This window comes from Hippichthys cyanospilos, chromosome 2 (assembly GCF_059441005.1).
Source record: "Hippichthys cyanospilos isolate Australia breed blue-spotted pipefish chromosome 2, RoL_Hcya_1.0, whole genome shotgun sequence".
NCBI classification, from domain to species: domain Eukaryota; kingdom Metazoa; phylum Chordata; class Actinopteri; order Syngnathiformes; family Syngnathidae; genus Hippichthys; species Hippichthys cyanospilos.
In genome coordinates, this window is record NC_142370.1 from 14,210,593 (window position 1) to 14,232,483 (window position 21,891).

The 21,891-nt window shown below is 38.1% G+C and overlaps 1 protein-coding gene across 3 annotated transcripts in view; it reads left to right on the forward strand.

Annotated features, from left to right (window-relative positions):
* Positions 1 to 3,326: 3,326 nt before the first annotated feature.
* The window catches only part of LOC148427482 (dedicator of cytokinesis protein 9-like), a 38,241-nt gene continuing 19,676 nt past the window's right edge, over positions 3,327 to 21,891 (forward strand). For all 3 annotated transcript variants that reach the window (XR_015864903.1, XM_088408989.1, XM_088408990.1), the window contains exons 1-30: positions 3,327 to 3,508; positions 5,760 to 5,876; positions 8,837 to 8,926; positions 9,351 to 9,433; positions 9,989 to 10,058; positions 10,315 to 10,404; positions 10,760 to 10,894; positions 11,576 to 11,750; positions 11,898 to 11,950; positions 12,421 to 12,495; positions 12,579 to 12,719; positions 12,842 to 13,189; positions 13,278 to 13,360; positions 14,333 to 14,455; positions 14,542 to 14,621; positions 14,707 to 14,894; positions 15,230 to 15,295; positions 15,570 to 15,662; positions 15,809 to 15,920; positions 16,276 to 16,397; positions 16,525 to 16,611; positions 17,065 to 17,154; positions 17,242 to 17,357; positions 17,441 to 17,510; positions 17,604 to 17,729; positions 18,662 to 18,733; positions 18,822 to 18,968; positions 19,076 to 19,159; positions 19,258 to 19,369; positions 20,933 to 21,111. Coding sequence is in view for 2 of the 3 variants with exons in the window: in XM_088408989.1 (XP_088265115.1) it covers positions 3,392 to 3,508; positions 5,760 to 5,876; positions 8,837 to 8,926; positions 9,351 to 9,433; positions 9,989 to 10,058; positions 10,315 to 10,404; positions 10,760 to 10,894; positions 11,576 to 11,750; positions 11,898 to 11,950; positions 12,421 to 12,495; positions 12,579 to 12,719; positions 12,842 to 13,189; positions 13,278 to 13,360; positions 14,333 to 14,455; positions 14,542 to 14,621; positions 14,707 to 14,894; positions 15,230 to 15,295; positions 15,570 to 15,662; positions 15,809 to 15,920; positions 16,276 to 16,397; positions 16,525 to 16,611; positions 17,065 to 17,154; positions 17,242 to 17,357; positions 17,441 to 17,510; positions 17,604 to 17,729; positions 18,662 to 18,733; positions 18,822 to 18,968; positions 19,076 to 19,159; positions 19,258 to 19,369; positions 20,933 to 21,111 (3,444 nt within the window). In the remaining variant the exon portion in view is untranslated. The remainder of the gene's footprint in view (positions 3,509 to 5,759; positions 5,877 to 8,836; positions 8,927 to 9,350; positions 9,434 to 9,988; positions 10,059 to 10,314; positions 10,405 to 10,759; positions 10,895 to 11,575; positions 11,751 to 11,897; positions 11,951 to 12,420; positions 12,496 to 12,578; positions 12,720 to 12,841; positions 13,190 to 13,277; positions 13,361 to 14,332; positions 14,456 to 14,541; positions 14,622 to 14,706; positions 14,895 to 15,229; positions 15,296 to 15,569; positions 15,663 to 15,808; positions 15,921 to 16,275; positions 16,398 to 16,524; positions 16,612 to 17,064; positions 17,155 to 17,241; positions 17,358 to 17,440; positions 17,511 to 17,603; positions 17,730 to 18,661; positions 18,734 to 18,821; positions 18,969 to 19,075; positions 19,160 to 19,257; positions 19,370 to 20,932; positions 21,112 to 21,891) is intronic.

Sequence of the window (21,891 nt, forward strand, 5' to 3'; positions counted from 1 at the left end):
TATATATATATATATATATATATATATATATATATATATATATATATATATATATATATATATATATATACACACACACACACACACATATATATGATTCTCCATATACTGTTCTCTTTGGGTCATATTATATCCATTTGGTTATGCTCATTCCAGTGTTGCAGTTTGAGGTGAGAGTTTTTATCAAATCTGAATTCAGATAACTTGTGTCGCCAGCTTGTATAAAATTTGCCTGAGGCCTTCAGAATAAACACTGCGGGCGTCTGTGCACTGTAAGTGAACGGGCACATATATTTAACAATTCATGACAGAAAGAAGACTGGATTTTGTGTTAAAATAAGTTTTAGGGGACAACTGTTTGAGTGCAAGCATTTTATTTCTCTTGTGAACAGTCTTCAAGAAAAATTAAGAGGCTGGAGTAAATTTGAGCTGTTTACTGTTGTCTTCAATCTCTGAAGGTTATATTTTGTAAAACTGAAACAATACAAATATATAGTACATAGTACAATTATAATACACCCTTATTCACAATAAAACCAAATAAACTAAACATTTATACATGAATTGTGCTAACAAACACACTTGTCACATGAAAGAAAATCAAAACACAAGTCACAAGTGATGCTTTCACGAGCCCAAACAGCATGTGGAAGTTACTGTATGAAAACACTGCAGATGTGAAGCAGCTGGAAACACGAAAACTAGTGTGTTGTTCAGTTGACGTCGTCACTGCCCCGTGCGCCGGTGGTGTCATGTGACTAAATCAATCTTTGGTAACACAGCTTGGAACTAACTGAAATTAGACCAGTTACTCAAAAATGAAGAAGGCAAAACAATGCAAACACTAGACAACTCTTACAGGGTATGGCAAGTTCATTATTTCAGGTGTGAATGTGAAAAAGGGACTTCACAGCTGTTTCAGCGTGTGAACACATTCGGTTGGTGATTAGGTTTCTGTTGGCCTCTGTGTGTCAAAATTCCTTCCTCCTCAAATTAAAAAAAATATTCCTCACCAATGAGTGCTCTGTAGCATAGGTAATTGTGCAGTGCTTTCTAGCTAATATAATGTCACTTCCGGTATCCCCTAGTGGTGGTTAGAGTAACTACACCTGCAGTTGGGATGCGTAAGTAAAACCGAGTTTTCAATCTAACTGTGCCTGACACCTTCCTAGAAGTGACATTTATGAATTGCAAAACATAATGAAAATATGAATTTTAACAGGCCCTCTTAAATACTTGCTCTCTGACCTTTAAATAAAGTTCATCATATGATGCCACTGAGCATTAACTTATAAACATCAACATTTTCATCTCAGCTGTTGAAATGTTGACCTTTTATTTCCTGCTTTGGTCTCCTATCGTTTTAATAAAAGAGATTATTCCTGTCGTCAATGGTCAATGTCGTGCAGGGAGCCAATCATGCGTCTTATAGGAGTGTCTCGTAGGAGTGCTCGTGGCTCAGGCAGGACATTCAATTCTTCTCTGGCATTCAGGGAAACCTACACAAAGCGTCTTTCCGCACTATAACTTCATTTTTTTCATGAAAAAAAAGAACGCACAGCGAAAGAGGAAGCACAAAGTGGTGAGATATTTTTGTTTTGCCAACCCTTTAGACTCTTTAATGTATGCAAATGACAAATAAGTTTGAACATTCTTTTGCATACTCCCCACTTCGATAAAATTAGGTGATGGAGAAAAGGAAATATCTCGAAGTAATAAACAGATGCCTGTATCTTTTTTTGACGACCCCTGTGAGGATGAGAGGATATAGAACATGGATGCATGGATGGATTTTGGTGAATTCATCTCAGCTCCAAATTTAGTTTTACGGCAGCTGGTGACATTAGCACCGCTGACCTCTGACATCATCAAGACGCTAACAACTCCCCTCTAAAATGACATCATTTATGTTTTCCATACACTACCAATTGTTACAGAAATTCCAACTACAGAGGTAATGTAGTCAACGGAAGTATGATTATGTTTTAGAAAAAAAAAAAAAAACCTTAGCAATTGCTCCTTTCTGAGTGCCTGCAGTGATTGTTTGGTTCCCAAATGTTAGCATAGGTGCATAGATGCGTTACATCAACCTGCCTACATGGTAGGTTCATGCATGTGCATGTGTGTTTAAGAGCTTTGCTGTCATAATTGCATGTGAGAGTGAACATAACAGTCTCTTGGGAAGGGTGTGGAAAACTAAAACCTCCTAATGGTTTCAAGCTGTGCAAAGGCAGACGGAGCTCATCATCCTCCTTTCCTGCTTTCTCCAATTGTACAAGGATTTGTAATTGTTGGAACTACTTATCTACTAGCATATGCAATTTGCATGTTACGATAGCAACAATGGTGTTAGTTGGTTTCATTGTGTGAGACATGCTGTTCAGAGGCTGCTGGTTGTAGCAGGGATGACCTCAATGCAGGAAAGGTCTTTTGACAAGAGACTTATTATCATGCAGAACTGGCAATACCATTCATTATTGAGGCTCAACAAGACTGGCCTCAAACATCATTTGCTGTCTGGCAAGAGAAAATAGCACAGAGTAGTCAGGGTGAGGAAAGAGTTAGACAACCCAAAATTTTGTTTCAAAAATAGCACTGATTTAAGTCTGTATTGAATGGACGTAGTATAATATTTGCATTATGCACATTTAGTTGTATGGCTTGTTGGTCATTTCATTCAATGAGTTATATAAAAAGACCCATTATTTACTTTTGCTGGAAGTTATGAAGGAACTCCTGTCTTATGTCTACGATGTGAGCTCTGTAATTTATAATTAGGAGTAACACTCACTTTTACTGCGATTTTAAGATCCCTCATATTCAACTGAAAGGAGATTACTGGAGTTGCCATTTTTTATATGACACTGTGGGGCATGAGTAATAGTTCTGGGTCTTGATAAAAACAACCAAAAAATGAAGGGTTATGTTTTTTTAGTCCAATAATATGCCGCTGGGGATCAAATCGCTCCCCGGATATCATGGAAATACTTCCCCAGAGCAAGAAGCTGTAAACAGCATAATAAACAGTTGATGTGGTCAGAAGTAATCTCACAAAATGATGTTTGTTGCCTTTGATTTTCTTGCAAGAAAAAGTCAACGTAAGTAAACATTCATATGTTAGGTTGCCCAAGTAAAGGTTCTCCTTGACAACATGGTTTAACGGAGGAGAGGCGGGTTCCCAGCACCTTCCACTTACACGCATAACATACCACACACTCACACTATCCCAGTTGTAAAAGTGGGAGGGATTCTCTGATGAGTGACCAGGCAGGCGTTGCAACTTAGCACAGAGAGAAAAGTTCCTTTGGAGCTTCCGCATGCAGCCCACCTCGACATGACAGTGTGAAGCTCACATCTGATCAAAGGCTGGCAGTCTTGGGCACTCAACGCCATGCAGGGCCGAGCAGCAAAAGCTCCCAAAAGGGAAATGGTGATAGAGTCTCCACAGAAGTACAAGTGCTTGGCTGAGATTGAGGCAGAAGAGGAGGCTGGGTCACAGGTGGCATTGGTAAGTTGGTCCATCATACTTTTCATTGAGTAAATTAAATGTTCCATGAAAGCAATTGAATTTGATTCTTTAGAACATTCCTACTCTTACAGAATTGCTTTTAAGAGCAGCTTTGTCCTAAGAGGAATGGTACAGAAACGGGGAATTACATCTCCAGCATATACTTCCCAAGGGGCTTGAATGTTGAGACTTATTTTAGAAAGTTAGTCCTTCACTCTTCCTGAACCACAGACACAGGAAGTTTGAAAAACATGTGTTGAGCACAGAAAAGCAAAAATCACGGTATCATAAAACACAGCACATGCTCACCGATCATCTAGGGCTGTAGTTCTCAACCTTTTTTCCATGATGTGCTTTCTGTAATACATTTTTTCAAGCAAGTACCCTCTAACCAGCACAAAGCGTTTCTGGATGAAAAAAAAGCAATAGTGGTGTGGCATCAATGCCTGAATTAATACAGTTTATTCATTAATTAATTGTTAATTAATAAAGAATTACACGAGTAATGGTGTCTGTAGGCATGTTTTATTCATGAACTCCAGAAGATAGACAGCATTTGTTTCCTTTTGGGAACATCTGCTGACTGATGGAAATCTGTGCATCTGTATGAACCTTAATAAAATTATGGGAGACATTGTTTTGCAAAGTAATTATTATAAAACAAGCTAGCAATAGGTTGCTTTGTGTTCAATTACTTTGCTCTTAATGTGAAAAGTAAAATATACTCTTCCCGTAATAAAAGGTATTAAAGTAGACTTGCTAATGCATTCAGAAACTCCCTTAAAATCTCACCTACCCCCTGAAGGGCCTTCACGTACCCCTCAAGGGTTACACCTACGCCAAATAGAGCACCACTTGGAGTATGTCTGGAATTACAGGAGCTGTATTGTGAACTTTCTTGGCTCGAGATATCAGCGCGAGCGACTCAACGACACAAGTGACGATATACTGTAGGTACAGCTTGGACTGTTTGCCAGTTAACTGCATGGGAACATTAGCCGGCTTTTTCTCAATGCCTTCTGGGTAGACTGGTGCATCTGAGGAGCCGCCATTTATCTGCCAGCTTTTGTGGCAGAACTCACTGTTCTGACCCACATACAGATGTTGTGTCTTTGCCAGACAAATGCATGTCATCAACATTGATATCTGGGACAGCGATTATTGCTTTCTACACAAACTAAAGAGCATGCGTGAGCACTCTGATCACGTTCTCACTGGGCAATGTTTCTGATGAAATGTCAGAAGCTGGATGGAGGGGGGTTGTCATTTGTTATTTATTAAGTGAAATAACACAAAATTTCGACATGCAGCGGTACCTCGATTTGATTTGATTGGATGGTTCGTTTTAAACCGGGCTGAACAGAGGTCAACGGGAGGCTTTTCACATTCTTTCTCTCAAGAAAGTGGGTGTGTCTTGATTTTACAGCTTAACAAAATTTAAGTTAGTATACATTATTCTTGGCTGATCATTTTCTGTTTTTTTTTTAAATAAATTAAACGTTTAAACGAATGCTTGTTTGGGTTACTATAGTTAAATTAAAATTGTAATTAGCCAGAGTGACTAAAAAGTCAACTTTTTATTTTTTTTAGCCATATCACCCAGCTCAACACTAAATTGTTCTGAGATGTACTCCACCTCTTGCCTAAAGTAATCTAGGATATGGTGTAGCTGCTTGGGCATTTTTTGTATTATGTGCAGCTAGTCTAGCTGCTGGAATAGCAGCTATGCGAATCGAATGACGCCAAGTGCTGGCAAATTAAATCCGTTATTTTCACTATATCAAATTAAAATGGAAAATATATGGAGTCATAGAACAAAATATACTTAGTTCCAGTAATTAATCATTTGTAAGCTACTTTTTTGCTATGACTAGACCATTAGATCGCAAAGTTTAGATTGCGAAATTGAGGTCATGGCATAGGGACTGGTACAGTCAGACTATACGCACACACACACACACACACAACCACACACACACACACACACACGCACACACACACACACACACACACACACACACACACACACACACACACACACACACACACACACAGCTCATCCCTCCATCGCTCCCTTGATTTGCCGAGCTGCTCGAACTGATGACCACTTGTGAAAGAACAATGGCAACTTGTCCACACAATTTGAATACCCCTCTCCTCCTGTCAACAAGTTCTCTGATACGTTTTACACTTACGGCTCACAAGTTTGTTTAGACACATGTTGATGCCATGCTATTGTGTTCTTTTCTAGGTCAAGCCCAAGGTCATTGAGCCTCTGGACTATGAGAGTGTGATCATACAAAGCAAAATACAGATAATTAGTGATGCTCTGCGGGACATGCTGCAGTTCCCTCTGGATGACTTTCAGGTAAAAATGTATTATTGCAATGTCAGTATAAGAACAGTGGCCTTAAAGTGACAGTACACTTATTTAGCCATTTTCAGCAGTAAAGAGATATTATATTGTCTCTGAAAGATGAGGCATTTCAAACGGTGTATCCGGAAAATATTCACAGCGCTTCACTTTTTCCACATTTTGTCATTTCGGAGTGTATTAATTTCATCCACTGCCTCACATTCAATACAATACCGTACAGTACAGTATTATGACTTTTAAAGAAAATTTGTTTTTACATTTTTTGAATTGATCAAAAGTAGAAAAATAGTCACAGCTTCTGCCATGAAGCATAATATTGACTTGTGGTGCATTCTTTTCTCACTGGTAATCCTTGAGATGCTTTTACATCTTAATTGGAGTCCACCTGCAGTTAATTCAGTTGATGGACATGATGTGCTAAGCTCATGGCATCACATTCAAAAAGATATGAGACTGTAACTGCTGCCAAAGCTGGACTTACAAAGTATTGCGAATACTTATGTAAAACACCACTTTTTACCGCATTTTCCTCCTGTGTATTGTGTGTAGAAATATGAGGTAAGAGATTAAGTTCTTACAATTTGGAATGAGGCTGTAACATGATAACATGGGGAAAAAGCGCTGTGAATACTTTCCGGATGTTTTGTAGATACAAAAAATATATGAAACTGTCTCTAATCAATTTGATGACTAAATCATTTTTCATGCACTTTAAAAACACACTTTACCACATGCTGTTGACCGAAAAGGATATGATGTGCTCAGGCGTCAAGTAACAACACATACTGTAACGAACATCACAGCTCAATGTAAATGTCATGTGACAGGTGAGCTGTGGTTGGTCATTACCTGAGACACATTTTCAAGTATCAAAAATGCGGGTTCAACCATAACTGTACTCATTACTCTAAAGAACCATGAGCCACAGCACTTGTATCTCAAAATGAATTATTTTATTTTCTTGATGAATACATATTTTTATTGTACATTTAATACTTTTAAAAAACACATATTTACACGCATAATTGGCAAAAATGATCATTTATGCTCGCCGTTTGGGTAATGACCAATCACGGCTCACCTGTTGGTCATGTAAATTTTCATGGGATGGCCATTTTTCCACTTAATGTACACTTTAAAAGACATCATAGTTGCTCAAGTGCTCAATCAAAACTCACCAAACTTTTTGTCAGTATACAGCTACCTTTCTAAGGAATCTGCTCCGGTTCACATTTTATGATTCTTAGTGCTGCATATATGGTGATAAGGCTGGGATTAGCCTGCACAGGAATCCTCATTAACTTCTGTAACTCTGTAGCTTTGTGTTTGCATCACTGAAAATAATCATGAAAAAAAAAAAAAAAAGCTTCACCAACTGGCCTCCACAAAACAAGTTGAGACATGGATGAATATGAGTGATGGAAGCTGCTCAAAAGCAGACATATACATTCATCTTCCATACCGTTTTTCCTGAATAGGGTTGCAGGTGAGCTGGTGCCCACAAGTGAAGTGAAGCACTAAAATAAAATTCATTTTTGCTCCGTTGTCTAACCTGCCATATGTTTTATATCACTGGCCCCAGAGAGATGGAGAAGAAAGGGGAAGGGGGTGTTAAGGTTGGCAGTTTCAGAGGAATTTTCAAACATATTCCACTCTCGTGCAAGTTCTTGTGAGGGCTTTGTTTATCTGCCAAGATGCTGCCCTTTTTGCTCTTTTATGCATTAAGCCCTGCACGCCTTTTTTACTGTTTAAAGTACAGTACAAACGATACGGAAAGGAATGCTCCTAATTTGACCACACTTGACTGATAAAAGTGTGTGAGAATTTGTTTTGAATGATATTGAAGTCCCTTTCTTTCAAGAAAAGGCTTATTCAGTAACCCTTAAGGATGTGGGCATTTTATGCAGATGACTCCAACATCAGTCTTGTTCATTGCAGTTAGAAACGATAACCATGATATTTGGAGCGAGCGATTAATGCTGGTTAATGAACAAGCATATGTCAGAGCTCGATTTTTTTTAACCATCGTAATTAAGGCGTGCTTTGCGGCATACGCCTGCTTAGTTGGCTCAGACCAGATGTCGGTAACTTTGTAGATGGGTGCAGCCCATCGGATCTTTAAGAAGAAGGAGCGGTCATTGGTGTAGTGATGTACTCAAGTACTCCCCCTCCTTGCAAAGTATATTTGAATGAGTCTGAGGGTTTGATGCCCCTTGTTCACATATTATATAAATGAAATATGTATGTCTGATAGCCACCACACATGTCCGTGGGGTGCAGAATCTGTCTGCCTGCCCCTCATCAAATTCAGCAACGTGACACTGACCAGCTGTGCCAGTGTTTGGACTTTGTCCAAGCAGGCCAAAGACTTAAAACGAAAGTATTTCTCCATCCAATCAATGAGTGCCATTAATTCTTGCTTGCGTAATAATATGCGACATTGAAGAGCAGTGAAAAATCTTGTAGTCGAGCTTGCGTTGTGTTGAGTAACATTCAATGAGGTCTGCAACTCTCCAAACCTTGCGGCACCAACATTGATTTTTTTCCATTTCTGGCTCTATATGTCTAACAAGTTTGAGGAGATTTTTAACTGGGCGTCCTACTGTGCAGCCATTTTTTCTCTTTGATTATCCCTATGAATCAATTAGGGGGTTATTGCTAAATCTGACAAAGATATGGGAAACCCGGTGGCAGTGCCACTTCACGGCACACCAAATCTATTTACGGTATCTTGGAAAAATACAATAAAATAAAAACAAAAACTTGTATGATTTGGTTTCAGTGAATTAGCAGGGGAATTTTCATATAATTATAGTGCTGACCTGTTTCAATAGCTGCTTCAGACTTGCATGATGTCATTTTCTTTTTTTTGTTGTTGTCTTTTTTTCGTAGCAAACTTGTTCTGAGAATATGTTAATTTAGGCTGTTTGATTTTGTACCCGTCTCATCAGATCTGCACTCTGACGCGCCAGGGTCGGACCGTGTTCTCCACTGTGCCAGAAAATGCAGAACAAGAAGCACAGTCATTGTTTGTCCAAGAGGTAAACCACCACATGAAACCCACTGCCGCTTAAATGGTTTCAACTGAAGAAGAATCAACAGAATCAGAAAAAAAAACATCGTCTATAATGACATTTTTGCAAATGTTAGCCTCACGTTGAGCTTTTCTACTCTCGCTAAAATGCATAGAAGATGGGCATTGTTTTGCTGCTACATATGTTTCAGCCCACTGTGCTGAAGTCGGTTTGGGTGTGGCCTGATTTTAAGTGCTAAAGCACATTCTGTCTTGGTATGCGCCAGAAATGACATCATGACCGGGGATATCTGGGACTGATTCCAGAGTCCAGAGAGTTTGCCTCACACCACATGCGATGAATTTACAGAAGAGTTCTCTACATCTCTGCACCGTGGCCTTTTGGCATTCATTTGTTTTACAACACATAAATTTACTTTCTCTCTCCACAGTGTATGAAAACATATAAGTCAGACTGGCATGTGGTCAGTTACAAGTATAAAGATTATTCCGGGGACTTCCGACAGCTTCCCAAGTGAGTCTTTTGCTAAAACTGGATGTTAGGTAAAATCCTATAAAGTGCCATGTTTAGAGATACACATGTTTGATCTGAAAAGATTGACATTTCTTTCTTTTGGAGTTAAAATGAAAAACACAATAACTGCTGGGCTGTTTATCAGCCGCCGGCATACAGCTGTTGATGTCCTTTATTGTAGTTCAAAAGTCTAAACAAACCAGAGCAACAACTTGCTCTTCGTCTGCAAATTGCAAATCCATAAAAAAGTCATTAATATCCCAAAAGCCAGAATAAAGACGAAATCTGGGGAAATTACTTTTTCAGGTGCTGAGTGTCATATTTTAAGATTATGGAGAAGATAATACTGGACAAACACTGGACTCTGCCTTGAAATTGGTTTTTGAAATGAGCAAAGTTGAAACAGTCAACTTCTCCGCAAAATACTTGACAAGCATTCCTGCACCAGTGCTTTTGAAAAAGTGTAAAGTAGCAACGATGTTATGCATGTTGAGAAACATTTTTTGAAATGTAATTCCTAACTTCTGGTATCTGTAAATCTACCCTTCATTATAGTGTGTTATTCAGGCCTGAGAAGCTTGTCACTCACCAATTTGAGGTGGATGAAGATGTGGGCAAAGATGAGGTAACAAATCTTACAAAGCTACCTCTTTGGAGACCATCCATTAAAACTTGGAATTGGTTGATCCTAAATCGATGAAACGTTCACAACCTTAGCAGCATGACGGCACATTTGTCAGATTTGTCCAAAAACTGAATATGAATTAAAGGATGTCTAGAAGACATGAATAGAATATGTAGTTTGCCATATTTTTGCTCCCTTAGCATTTCAGAACATTTTTTAAATGCCTATTTGTTTTCCTTTGCACTCCCTCCTGCAGGACACAGACTCGCTTGGCTCTCACAAGGGTGGGGTGTCCAAACACGGTTGGCTGTACAAAGGCAATGTGAACAGTACAATCAGTGTGAGAGTGAGTACAAGAACAATCTTCTCCACTTCAGGCATCATAATGTTATCTTGTGTAAGTCCCATTCCAAAGTTGGTGAGTGCTGGGCAGTCAGGTCTTAGAGACCGATACAGTCTGTTCTTCTTCTTCTTCTTCTTTTTAATCGTCTTTCAGCTCATGTTCAGAATTTTCTTGGCTTGCAAGTTTACTTGAAAGGGTTTGTCTCACCACTGTGGGTCGGTTTCCCTTATTGATGTCAAGGCAAGAATGAGGGATTTGGGAGTTACGGCACGGCACAAGCTGTTCCCTTCGGTTATGTATGAAGATAGTGTATTACAGATGCATCATTAACAAAATACCGTAAATTGTCATTGTTCAGTCCTTCAAAAGGAGATACTTCCGTCTGACTCAGCTTGGAGATGGATCGTACAATTTAAATTTCTACAAGGATGAAAACACCTCTAAGGAACCCAAAGGAACGATCTTCCTTGACTCATGCATGGGGCTTTGTCAGGTTAGAGGACACACAAACACACACGAATTGACAAAGTGTTTCTTGTGGCTATGATGTAGTTTGCACAGATGTTGAATTCCACACTGAGCTGAATTTGTGTAGTATTTTGGGAATCTTTTTAAGCTATATATGAGGGCCGAACTATTGGAAGCGCTTCTCATTTGATGAAGTGCTGTTCCTAACACAAGTAAAAACGACAATCACAAAAGTGAAACTACTGTTAAGATTATTTTTCAGATCTTGCACTTGTGCAACCTCAACAACGATTAGAAACACAACAGCAAACATTTGTTTGAAAAAGCCTTTGAGTGGACAGTATTACATGATAAATATCCGCTGGTAAAAAAAAAAAAAAAAAAGTCACATCTGGCCCAATCTTGTGCTATCTGGATATGGTTCACTTTTTGCAGTCTGATCAGATTTTCTGCATTACTTTCCTGAGCCTATTCATTTGTGTCCACTTTAGAGGGTGCCTGTATCTTTTCACTTATTTCAGCTACTCAGTTTGATGAGTGTTCCACACAAGTGCGGAACAAATGATGGTTCAAAAACAACTGATTACTTTTCATCCTATTGATCATGTATTCTTGTCGAGTCAAAAATGACTATTCAAACAAAAGTGACAAAAATTACATTTGTTTTCAAATCGCAATCTCCCCCTTTATTGCTTTGGTTTTCCAGAACAATAAAGTAAGGAAGTTTGGCTTTGAGCTGAAAATGCAGGATAAGAGCACATTCCTGCTGGCTGCTGAGAGTGAACTAGAGATGGAGGAATGGATCGGTACACTCAACAAAATTCTCCACAGCAGCTTTGAACAAGCAATGCAGGAGAAAAATCACAGGGATTTCCAAGATGGTATGTGCTTTGAATCATTTGTCAGAAATTGTATTCATTATGACATGTTCATCACGTCCATCCATCCGTTGGGCCCACTGAGACTATACGTACAACGTACTATATCATTTCATCAACCAAAATAATTCAATTAGATCTTTTCCACAGATGAGGGTGATGGAAAAGCTGCCTTCCCTAGAGGTTTTCAGGACAGTTTTCAGGTGGATTGATTTTTCCTTGCATTTACCAAGATTACTTTGAGAAATTATGAGGGATGTCCTGATCACACTTTGGCACCAGTGTCTGAGTCGGAGTCACTGGATTTTGAAGATCTGCAATACTGTCTGCACTGTCTGTAATATTAACATATTACAGACATTTTCATTTATGCTTTTTTTCTTTGTAGCATTTAAAATAGAAATTGAAACGATCTCCGCCCCCGTTCTATGATCGAGCCCGATTTCCGATCACGTGATCCGGGCATCCCTAGAAATTCTTATTAACTCCTCTTCAAACTTTCTCCCAGACACGCCAATGTTATTTTCTGAGGCCATTTTGAAAAAAAAATAAATCATGATGCTTATCACAAGAATATTGAGGCAATGGCATCATTAATTCACACAATTAAACACATCACACAATTAAACTATTATCTGTTGAATTCAGTTCGGTATCGTGTTCATTTTTGTAGACAGTCCGAGATACCGAGTTTAAAACGAGAAGCGAAGACAGGCTGAACTTGCTTACATTGGACCCTGATGTACAGGTAATACGTCCAATTCTTTTCATGCTTTATGTTTTTTTTTTGGCAATGGCATTTTTGACTGGCATTTATGCCTCTGTTCACAGAAACTGAATGTCACTAGCAGTGAGCCAGATGTGCATCAGTTTGAGGAGAAATTTGGGAAGAGGATTTTGGTCAGGTGCCATGACTTGTCGTTCAGCCTGCAGTGCTGCATTGCAGAGAATGACGAAGGGCCAGTAACTAATGTGCGTTCTCAAACGAATGTACATTGTCACTATGATAATAGTTTACCCATTGTACGCTTATTGAGATTTCAGTTGATTATTTACAGTTCATTACAATAAATGTTTTCTATCTTTAATCAAAGGTGGAACCTTTCTATGTGGTTCTGTCCCTGTTTGACGTTCAGAACAGTAGAAAAATCTCTGCTGATTTTCATGTGGATCTCAACCACCCTTTAGTCCGGCAACTGACACCCAAGTCTGCTTGTGACCCTGACTTGCACACAAACAGTTGTAAGGTGGAAGATCCGTTTGCTAGCCAAAGGCTGGTCAGTGGGTTGCCAGAGATAGCTCTCCAGTACCCCACACAAGGGGTGTTTTCTGTCACGTGCCCCCATCCTGAGATCTTCTTGGTGGCCAGGATTGAGAAGGTCCTCCAAGGGGGTATCACATATTGTACTGAACCCTACATGAAGAGCTCAGACTCCACAAAGGTGACTGAATGACAGCGGCTGCATGTTTCCATCTACTTTCTTGATTTATCGTGTTTAAAAAATAATAATAATCACTTGTCTTGATTAGATGGCTCAAAGGGTACTGAAGAATGCAAAGATGGCCTGCAGCAGATTGGGCCAGTACCGCATGCCGTTCGCCTGGTCTGCAAGGTGTTGTTGTTTGTTTTCTTTTTTTTGCTGAATTCGATATTATTCAGGTTAATATTCAGATTCCATGAGCGAAATTTCTGTATTTCCCCTTCACCAAAAATGAATACTGACTCCAAATATTGTTTATTGGTCTCCTACTACTACTAATTGCTTTCGGCACAGAAAAAAATGTCTATCTCTAATGCGCATTTTGATGCTGAGAAGACCAACAAAGGGATGTTAAGGTTATAATGCATTTTAGCTTTCATCTGAAAGTCAAATATGCTGAAAAGGGAAGTTGAACCCCATTTTTTTTTTAATTAATGTGTTCTATACTCCCCCACTTGTTTTATTTGTACAATATGGATTAATCAGCAAAGTCCACTTGTTTTTATCCATCTCAAGAGACGGCCCTTTTGCCACATGTTGTTGACTCCCAAGACATCACTGTTGCTTAGTTCCCAGGTTAGAACCAATGACGGCTCACCGGTTTTCTGAGTTGGGTTACAAAAGTCAAATGGCTAAGCCGTTACCTGAGCCCTGAGCAACTGTGATATCATTTTCAGTTGACAGAAAGTAGCAGAATGGCCGACCCTTGAGATAAATAAATATGGATCGATTTTCCTGCTTAATTCATATTCCGCAAACACAATATCAATCATGACACTGTGTTTTGCTTAGAAGGGTTACAAAGAACATATTTTAAAGTAACATTTTGGGGTTGACTTCCCCTTTATCTGTTTTTCAGTAGTGTATATAGACATCCCTTTTTGCCTTGCAAGCAAACCATACAATTATAGTGTAGGGAAAGGGTCATAAAGATGAAGTTAGAGAAGCTCCCTTTGTCCATCCTGAGTTTCTGCCTCAATTTAACATGATCAAAATACATTAATACACAATATCTTGCTGACTTGACTTTTTAAATGTCAGACTACACATGTGATGTTAAACCAAAATTTGATTTTCACTGGCGGCATGTTTTTATTCCCACAGGCCCGTGTTCAAAGACGCATTAGGAACTTTGGACAAAAATGCTCGCTTCTCAGCTCTCTACCGTCAAGACAGCAGCAAATTATCAGATGAGGACATGTTCAAACTTCTGACTGACTTTAAAAAGTACATTCTTCCATTCCTTCATTGGTGCTAATATACCTGATCCTCTTCCAACCGTTTTCCCATTCGTTACTCTTTTCTCCCAACAGACCAGAGAAAATGGCTAAACTTCCTGCGCTGTTGGGGAATCTGGATGTCACCATTGATTGCCTTGCCCCGGATTTGACCAGTAAATTTACTACATGTTGACACCAAAATATTGTCACCTAACAAATGCAAATTTATTTGAATCATCTCTTGTCCTCTTCCTGCAGATTGCCTCACTTCCTCTTATATCCCTTTGAGGAACTTTGAAGTAAATGAATCGAGCAGTGCCACTCTGGAGGTGGAGGAGTTTGTACCCTCCATTGCCAAGTGCTCCCAACCCTATACCGTCTATAAAAATCATCTTTATGTATATCCAAAGCATCTCAAATATGATAGTCAGAAATCTTTTGCTAAGGTATGTGGAGTACACAGGCATGAGCAACAGTTTGACTAAGTGGAAAGCTTTTGGGTGATGTGAGCTAACGATTAGTACTGGTATCCACACTGGTTAGGAAATACAGTTGGGCAAAGCAATATGTTATGAGTAATCAATTAATATAGTAGTAATTTTCACAGGTTATCATTTTCTAAAAAAATAAATGTCCTCAATAATATCTTACCGGTGTCTGTTTACATTTCCACTTATTTTAGCTGTCTATAGAACTCTCTAATGTCACGTGCTGAGGATTTCTTTTTTTTTTTTTTTTTTTTGAGGATCCTCCTTCACCAATGTTCTTTTCGTCTCCTTAGGCCAGGAATATTGCAGTTTGCATTGAATTCAAAGATTCCGACAATGAGAAAGCCCAGCCGCTAAGGGTATGTCTTTACAATGTATTTATTTATTTTTTTTTGAAGACCTTATATGTACACCAAGTCAATAATAGCCATAAAAACACACGAAGATAACTGATGAACTTCGGCATTTGCTGTCTAATCAGTCAGTGGTTCTCAAAACAAAAAAAAAAAGTGTGTTTTTTGAATATGCAAATCGAATGTAAGCAGACAAGACTTGAAGTCCAAGTTAAGTCAAACCTCATATGTTTTTTCATCAAACCATGTGCTGCTTTCTTCTGTTTACCAATTACCACAGTGTATCTATGGTCATCCTGGAGGTTCTCTATTCTCAAAGCAGGCCTACGCAGCTGTTCTGCACCATCAGCAGAACCCTGAATTCTATAAGGAGGTAATTTTTCCACACTTTTACCACAATTTGTTTTTCGGGTAATATCTGTTTTCATGTGACAGGGCAATACATTTTCAGTACTATTGGTCTAGTCTGCAATATTATGAGAACCAACATTTAGAATTTCTATCTCTCCCACAACCCAGATAAAGATAGAATTGCCAGCTCAACTGCACCAGAAGCACCATCTCTTTTTTACCTTCTATCACGTTAGCTGTGACAGCAACAAGAAGAAGAAAGATGTGGTGCAGACACCAGGTAGGCTGTTCCCAGAGCACAACATCCTAAAGTGATGAAAATATAACTCCAATATTAACTTCTCCCAATAACATTGAAGTTAGTCCAAGTGGAAAGGCGGTGAACCTGTGCTTCAGTACCTTTCTTTCGTTAAAAACATTTTCAACTTCCTCAATGTCCACCGCAGTGTCGCTCCCACATTTAAAGCGCACCCTCTGTGTGCACACGCCTCATCCTCAAAGTTTCTATCCATCCATCCATACACTATAAAGTATAATGATGTTTTCGTCTCCCTTCGTAGGTATTGTGTTTTTATTTTCATGGTAACCATTATCCAGAAAGGATAGGTAAAAATGCGTGTGCCGTGTTCCAACAGTGGGCTCAGCATGGTGGCCTCTGCTAAAAGAAGGTAGGGTCAATATGTCAGAACAGCAGCTACCCGTTGCTGCTCATATGCCCGCGGGGGGCTACCTCAGTTGCCAGGACCAAGGTACGAAGGTAAAAACGCCATTCACATCAGCTCATTCGGAGAGGACATTTGGTATATGTCAGTTTTAAGGAATCATTTCTCTTGCATCATTTGCCATTGAATCATTTGTCAATAAGGAATCATTTGTCATTGCAGCTTTCTGGCTTGGACATCAAGTGGGTTGATGGAGGAAAGCCATTGTTCAAAGTCTCTGTGCATCTGGTTTCCACGATTTACACTCAGGTATCATTAATAAACACATGGTAAATCTCCATCTTTTTTTGTTTTTGTCATTTTTCACAACCAACATTCCCAATATTTCACTTTACCTTCTCCTTCCATTTACCTGAACTGATTTAAATTATTCCAACCTCAAATGTTTCCGCTAACTCAGCACGTATGCAAAGGTTTATCAAACACCCCCCAAATTCAATGTTATAGTAAAAAATAGCCAAATAAATAGATATTTTACCTGCTTCTCTTGTACTTTCACATATTATGTACAAAGATACTAAATGTATAACAATTTCAACTTCAAGTGTCGCATTCTACTTTTCAACAGTTAAACTTAATTTCACAGCATTTCAGTTCAGTGTCAGCTCTTCAACGTACATAAACAATTTCTATTGAAATTGCACTCTGCATTGTTTTTTTTTTTTTTTTTTTTAAACATAATCGTTTTTTAAATTTGTTTAGGATCAACACTTGCACAACTTTTTCCACTACTGTGAAGGCATGGAATTATTAGAACAAGCATCAGAAGGCGGGCTGGTGAAATTCCTAAAGGTTACATAATTCATCTTTGAATCTTTAGAAAAAGAAAAGCAATATATTTATGTTCTATTAAATGCCATCCCGTCCCTTCCTTGCCAGAGTCTCCACGCCGTGGAAGGCCATATCATGGTGAACTTTCTTCCCACCATCCTCAACCAGCTATTCTGTGTCCTCATCAGGACCTCGCAGGAAGATGTGGCTGTCAATGTGACGAGGCGAGGCCGCAGCCACCTGCATAATGGACTACACTCCACTTATGTTTCCCATGTAATCAAAATGTCTCTCTCTTGCTCTTCAGGGTAATGGTGCACATTGTAGCACAATGCCACGAAGAGGGGCTTGAGCATTACCTGAGGTCTTATGTCAAGGTTGCAGTGTATATTGTGTATACAGAATAAACAATGGCTTTATTTCTTTATTAAAGAACAAGACACTATTTTCTTTGTCTTTCCTTTGCATAGTTTGTCTTTAAACCAGACCCTACTTGCTCCAATAATGATAACAACATTCATGAGGAGCTGGCAAAAGCCATGACGGCAATTTTGAAACCATCCACTGATTTTCTCACAAGCAACAAGCTGCTGAAGGTAAACCACACTCATGGCTAGCGCTAATTCTAAGCTTTCATTCAAACTTCCAGAGCTATGAATAACCGCTTTATACCATTGATATCTGTGGAAATGGGAAAATATTGGTTCCTAAGGATTTTCTTGGAGATATAAAGAGACATAATGACATTTATACAACTTAAAAATATAATTGGGGGGAAAAATGTTTTTTTTGTGAACGTGTGTACTGTACTTACTAACTTTTAAAGGGGAGGTCAATCCAAAAACTGTGTTTACAAAAATATGGTAAGGTGTAGCCCCGCTGGTCTAAACAAAGAATTTTGATTGATATTGCATTTCTGGAATATATATTACACAGCCATTTTCTTAGAGATATAAAGAGACATAATGGTGTTGATACAACTTAAAAATACAATTGGGGGGGGGGGGGGGGATGCTTTTTTTGTGAACGTGTGTACTGTACGAACTAACTTTTAAAGGGGAGGTCAATCCAAAAACTGTATTTACAAAAATATGGTAATGTGTAGCCCCGATGGTCCAAACAAATAATTCTGATTAATATTGCATTTGTGGAATATGAATTACGCAGCCAAATCCAGGCGTTTTTTTTTTTTTTTTTTAAATCCATATCAGAGGGTGGTCATTGTACCACCTGCTGTCGGCCGAAATTGAAATCACGTTTGCTTCAGGCTCAAGTAACGACCATTCATAGCTTAGCTTGTGAAAGACTCGTGAGCACATGGCTAATCCTGAGCAACAGTAACGTTATTTTCAGGCAGCGGCTCCTGATAAAATGGACGCTGCTTGGGAGGAATAATCACAGGTGATTTTCATGTTCCACAAACACAATAGCAATCAGAATGCCATGTTTAAAAAAGCTTCTTTTTATTCATTCTTTTCTTCCCATTTTCAGTACTGTTCTTTTTAACAGATTTTACTTTCCATTGCAGCACTCTTGGTACTTCTTTGAAGCATTGATCAAATCAATGGCTCACTATCTCACAGAAAGTGGTAGAGTCAAGGTAGGTCTTTTTTTCTGTCATTGTAATGGCCCAGCACCCCTGTCCCAAATGGCAACTCTATTTCTTTCCTTATTTTCTCTCGGTGCAGCTGTCAAGAGACCATCGTTTTTCTGCCTCCTTCTATAATGCTGTTGAGATCCTGGTCAACATGCTGATGCCTCACATCACCCAGAAATACAAGGATAACCTGGATTCAGCGCGCAACGCTAATCACAGCCTGGCAGTCTTCATTAAGGTTGGTTTCAATCTGAAATCAACCATCCTTGTCCTCATAGACCAAACTGGATTGGGGTTAATTTGTCAGTTTTGCAAACATTACCTTTATTGCTTTTCTCCCATCAGCGTTGCTTCACCTTTGTGGACCGTGGATTTGTGTTTAAGCAGATCAATAATTACATGAATTGCTTCATACCTGGTGACCAGAAGGTTTTCAAATGCAGCTCTTTCAACCTTGTCATGTTAATTTTGTCACATTAAATGTTAATGTTAAATCTAACGTTGGATGTCTCATATTTTTCTTCCAGACTTTGTATGAGTTCAAATTTGAGTTCCTGAGAATTGTGTGCAACCATGAACATTACATTCCTCTCAATCTTCCCATGCCATTTGGAAAGGGCCGCATAAACAGGTTTCAAGGTAGGTTTCATTAGGTGTTAGTCAAATGATCCAGATTTCTTTGTCCTGTTTCTGGTGTGTGTTTTAATTTGCTTTAAAAAGGCGGCTAATTAGAAGCAGTGGACACAGGGATTGTCGCAGCCAAACGGCCAAGCTTGATTGATGTGCATAGCTCTGCCTCCCGTGCTGAATACCCAATCACAGAGTGTGTACATGTCCCGTTCAATGTGAGGCCTTCTAGCTGGCCTTACTGTCTACAACTCGCGATCTGATTGACTATCGCAACTACTTACAGCCTACAACTTACAGTGCACAGATGCCTGTACTGTTGATTCTGAAGGCCATATATATATATATATATATATATATATATATATATATATATATATATATATATATATATATATATATATATATATATATATATATATGTATATATATATGTATATGTATATATATATATATATATATATATATATATCTATATATATATATATATATATCTATATATATCTATATCTATATCTATCTATATATATATCTATCTCTATATATATCTATCTCTATATATATATATATATATATCTATATCTATATATATCTATATCTATCTCTATATATATATCTATCTCTATATATATATCTATCTCTATATATATATATATATATATATATATATATATATATATATATATATATATATATATATATATATATATATATATATATATATATATATATATATATATATATATATATATATATATATCTATATATATCTATATCTATATCTATCTATATATATATCTATCTCTATATATATCTATCTCTATATATATATATATCTATATCTATATATATCTATATCTATCTCTATATATATATCTATCTCTATATATATATCTATCTCTCTCTCTATATATATATATATATATATATATATATATATATATATATATATATATATATATATATATATATATATATATATATATATATATATATATAAAATTGACTTTTATTAAAATTATGATAATGATGGCAAGTTATGTTAGGTCCATAACTGGGTGACGGTCCACCACTGGTATACAGTATATACTGTTTGTATACATTTAACCACAACCCATACATCTTTTATATGAAATTCATTGTCATTGATGAAAAAAACACAATTACTGTAATAATAGCTTTAGGTTTTTCAAGCACTATTATTATTTTGTTTCGTCGTTAACTTTGTCTTTATTTATTTATTTTTTTTAATTCACCTCCGCTGAGGCAGTTCTGTTGGGATGGTCCCACCGGGCCAGATTGTAAGGAGGATCTTTCCCGAGTGCATCATAGCATTTTTACACTTCACAATTATTGCCTAATACGAGAGCCTGTTGAGCCTGGGGGAGGGATACTTCCAGTTGGTGCTCCTTCTCCCATTGTGTTTTTGTGATGAGCTGTTTGATGTTCTCTGTGATTTTTTTTCACATGTGTAGCCCTTTGAGACTGATGATTCAGAGCTATACAAATAAATCTGACTTGACCGAACTGCTTAGTTATTCACCAAAGTTTGTTTTTGTTGTCTGTGGTTCATAGATTTTCCACTGGACTACTCATTGACAGATGACTTCTGTCATAACCACTTTCTGGTGGGTCTGCTGTTGAAGGAGGTGGGCAACGCCTTACAGGAGAGCCGAGAAATTCAGCAGATTGCCATCCAAGTGCTGAAAGGGTTGATGATTAAACATGCATTTGATGATCGCTACGCTGCCAAAGTGAGTGTCCGGTTATGTAATTCAAATTTGGTATGTGTTAAAAAAAAAAAAAAGCTATAATCCAGGGCAGCTCAGTGGAGCAGTGGTTAGCATGTCCGCCTCACAGTTTAGGGTCCCGAGTTTAAATCCAGCTCGCTCCAGCCTTCCGGTATGGAGTTTGTATACTCTCTACGAGGATGTGTGGGTTCACCCCATGCACTCTGGCTTCCCACACTCCAAAAACATGCATGATAAGTGTATTGGACATAATAAATTCTCCTTAGGTGTGATTGGGTGTGCGAATGCTTTTTTGTCTCTGTGTGCCCTGCAATTGGCTGGAAATCAGTTCAGGGTGTCCTCTACCTACTTTCCAAGTTAGCTGGGATAGGCACCGGCAAGCCTGCAACCCTTGTGAGGATGAGTGGCTCTAGGAAATGGATGGATGGATGTTTATATAGGTTATAAACCATCAGTATTTTGAAAGGTCCAGCTCCACCATTAATGGTACATTGTAGTATAACTTTAAGGTGTATTAGAGACCTAAAGGCCATACAAAAAGCATTGTTTGAATGAATAAGTACAAGTACAAATAATAATATCATATTTTTAAAATATTGAAAATCAGTGCTAATATTAAAGAGTAAGAATGAAAATGAAAAATGAAAAATGTTCTTCAATGTAATGCGTCCCCACTTATCTGCCACGGCATTCTGATTAATATTGCGTTTGTGGATTACTGATTAAGCAGCAAAATTCGTCCATGTTTTTCCATTTCACAAGGCTGCTGCTTTTGACAGCTTG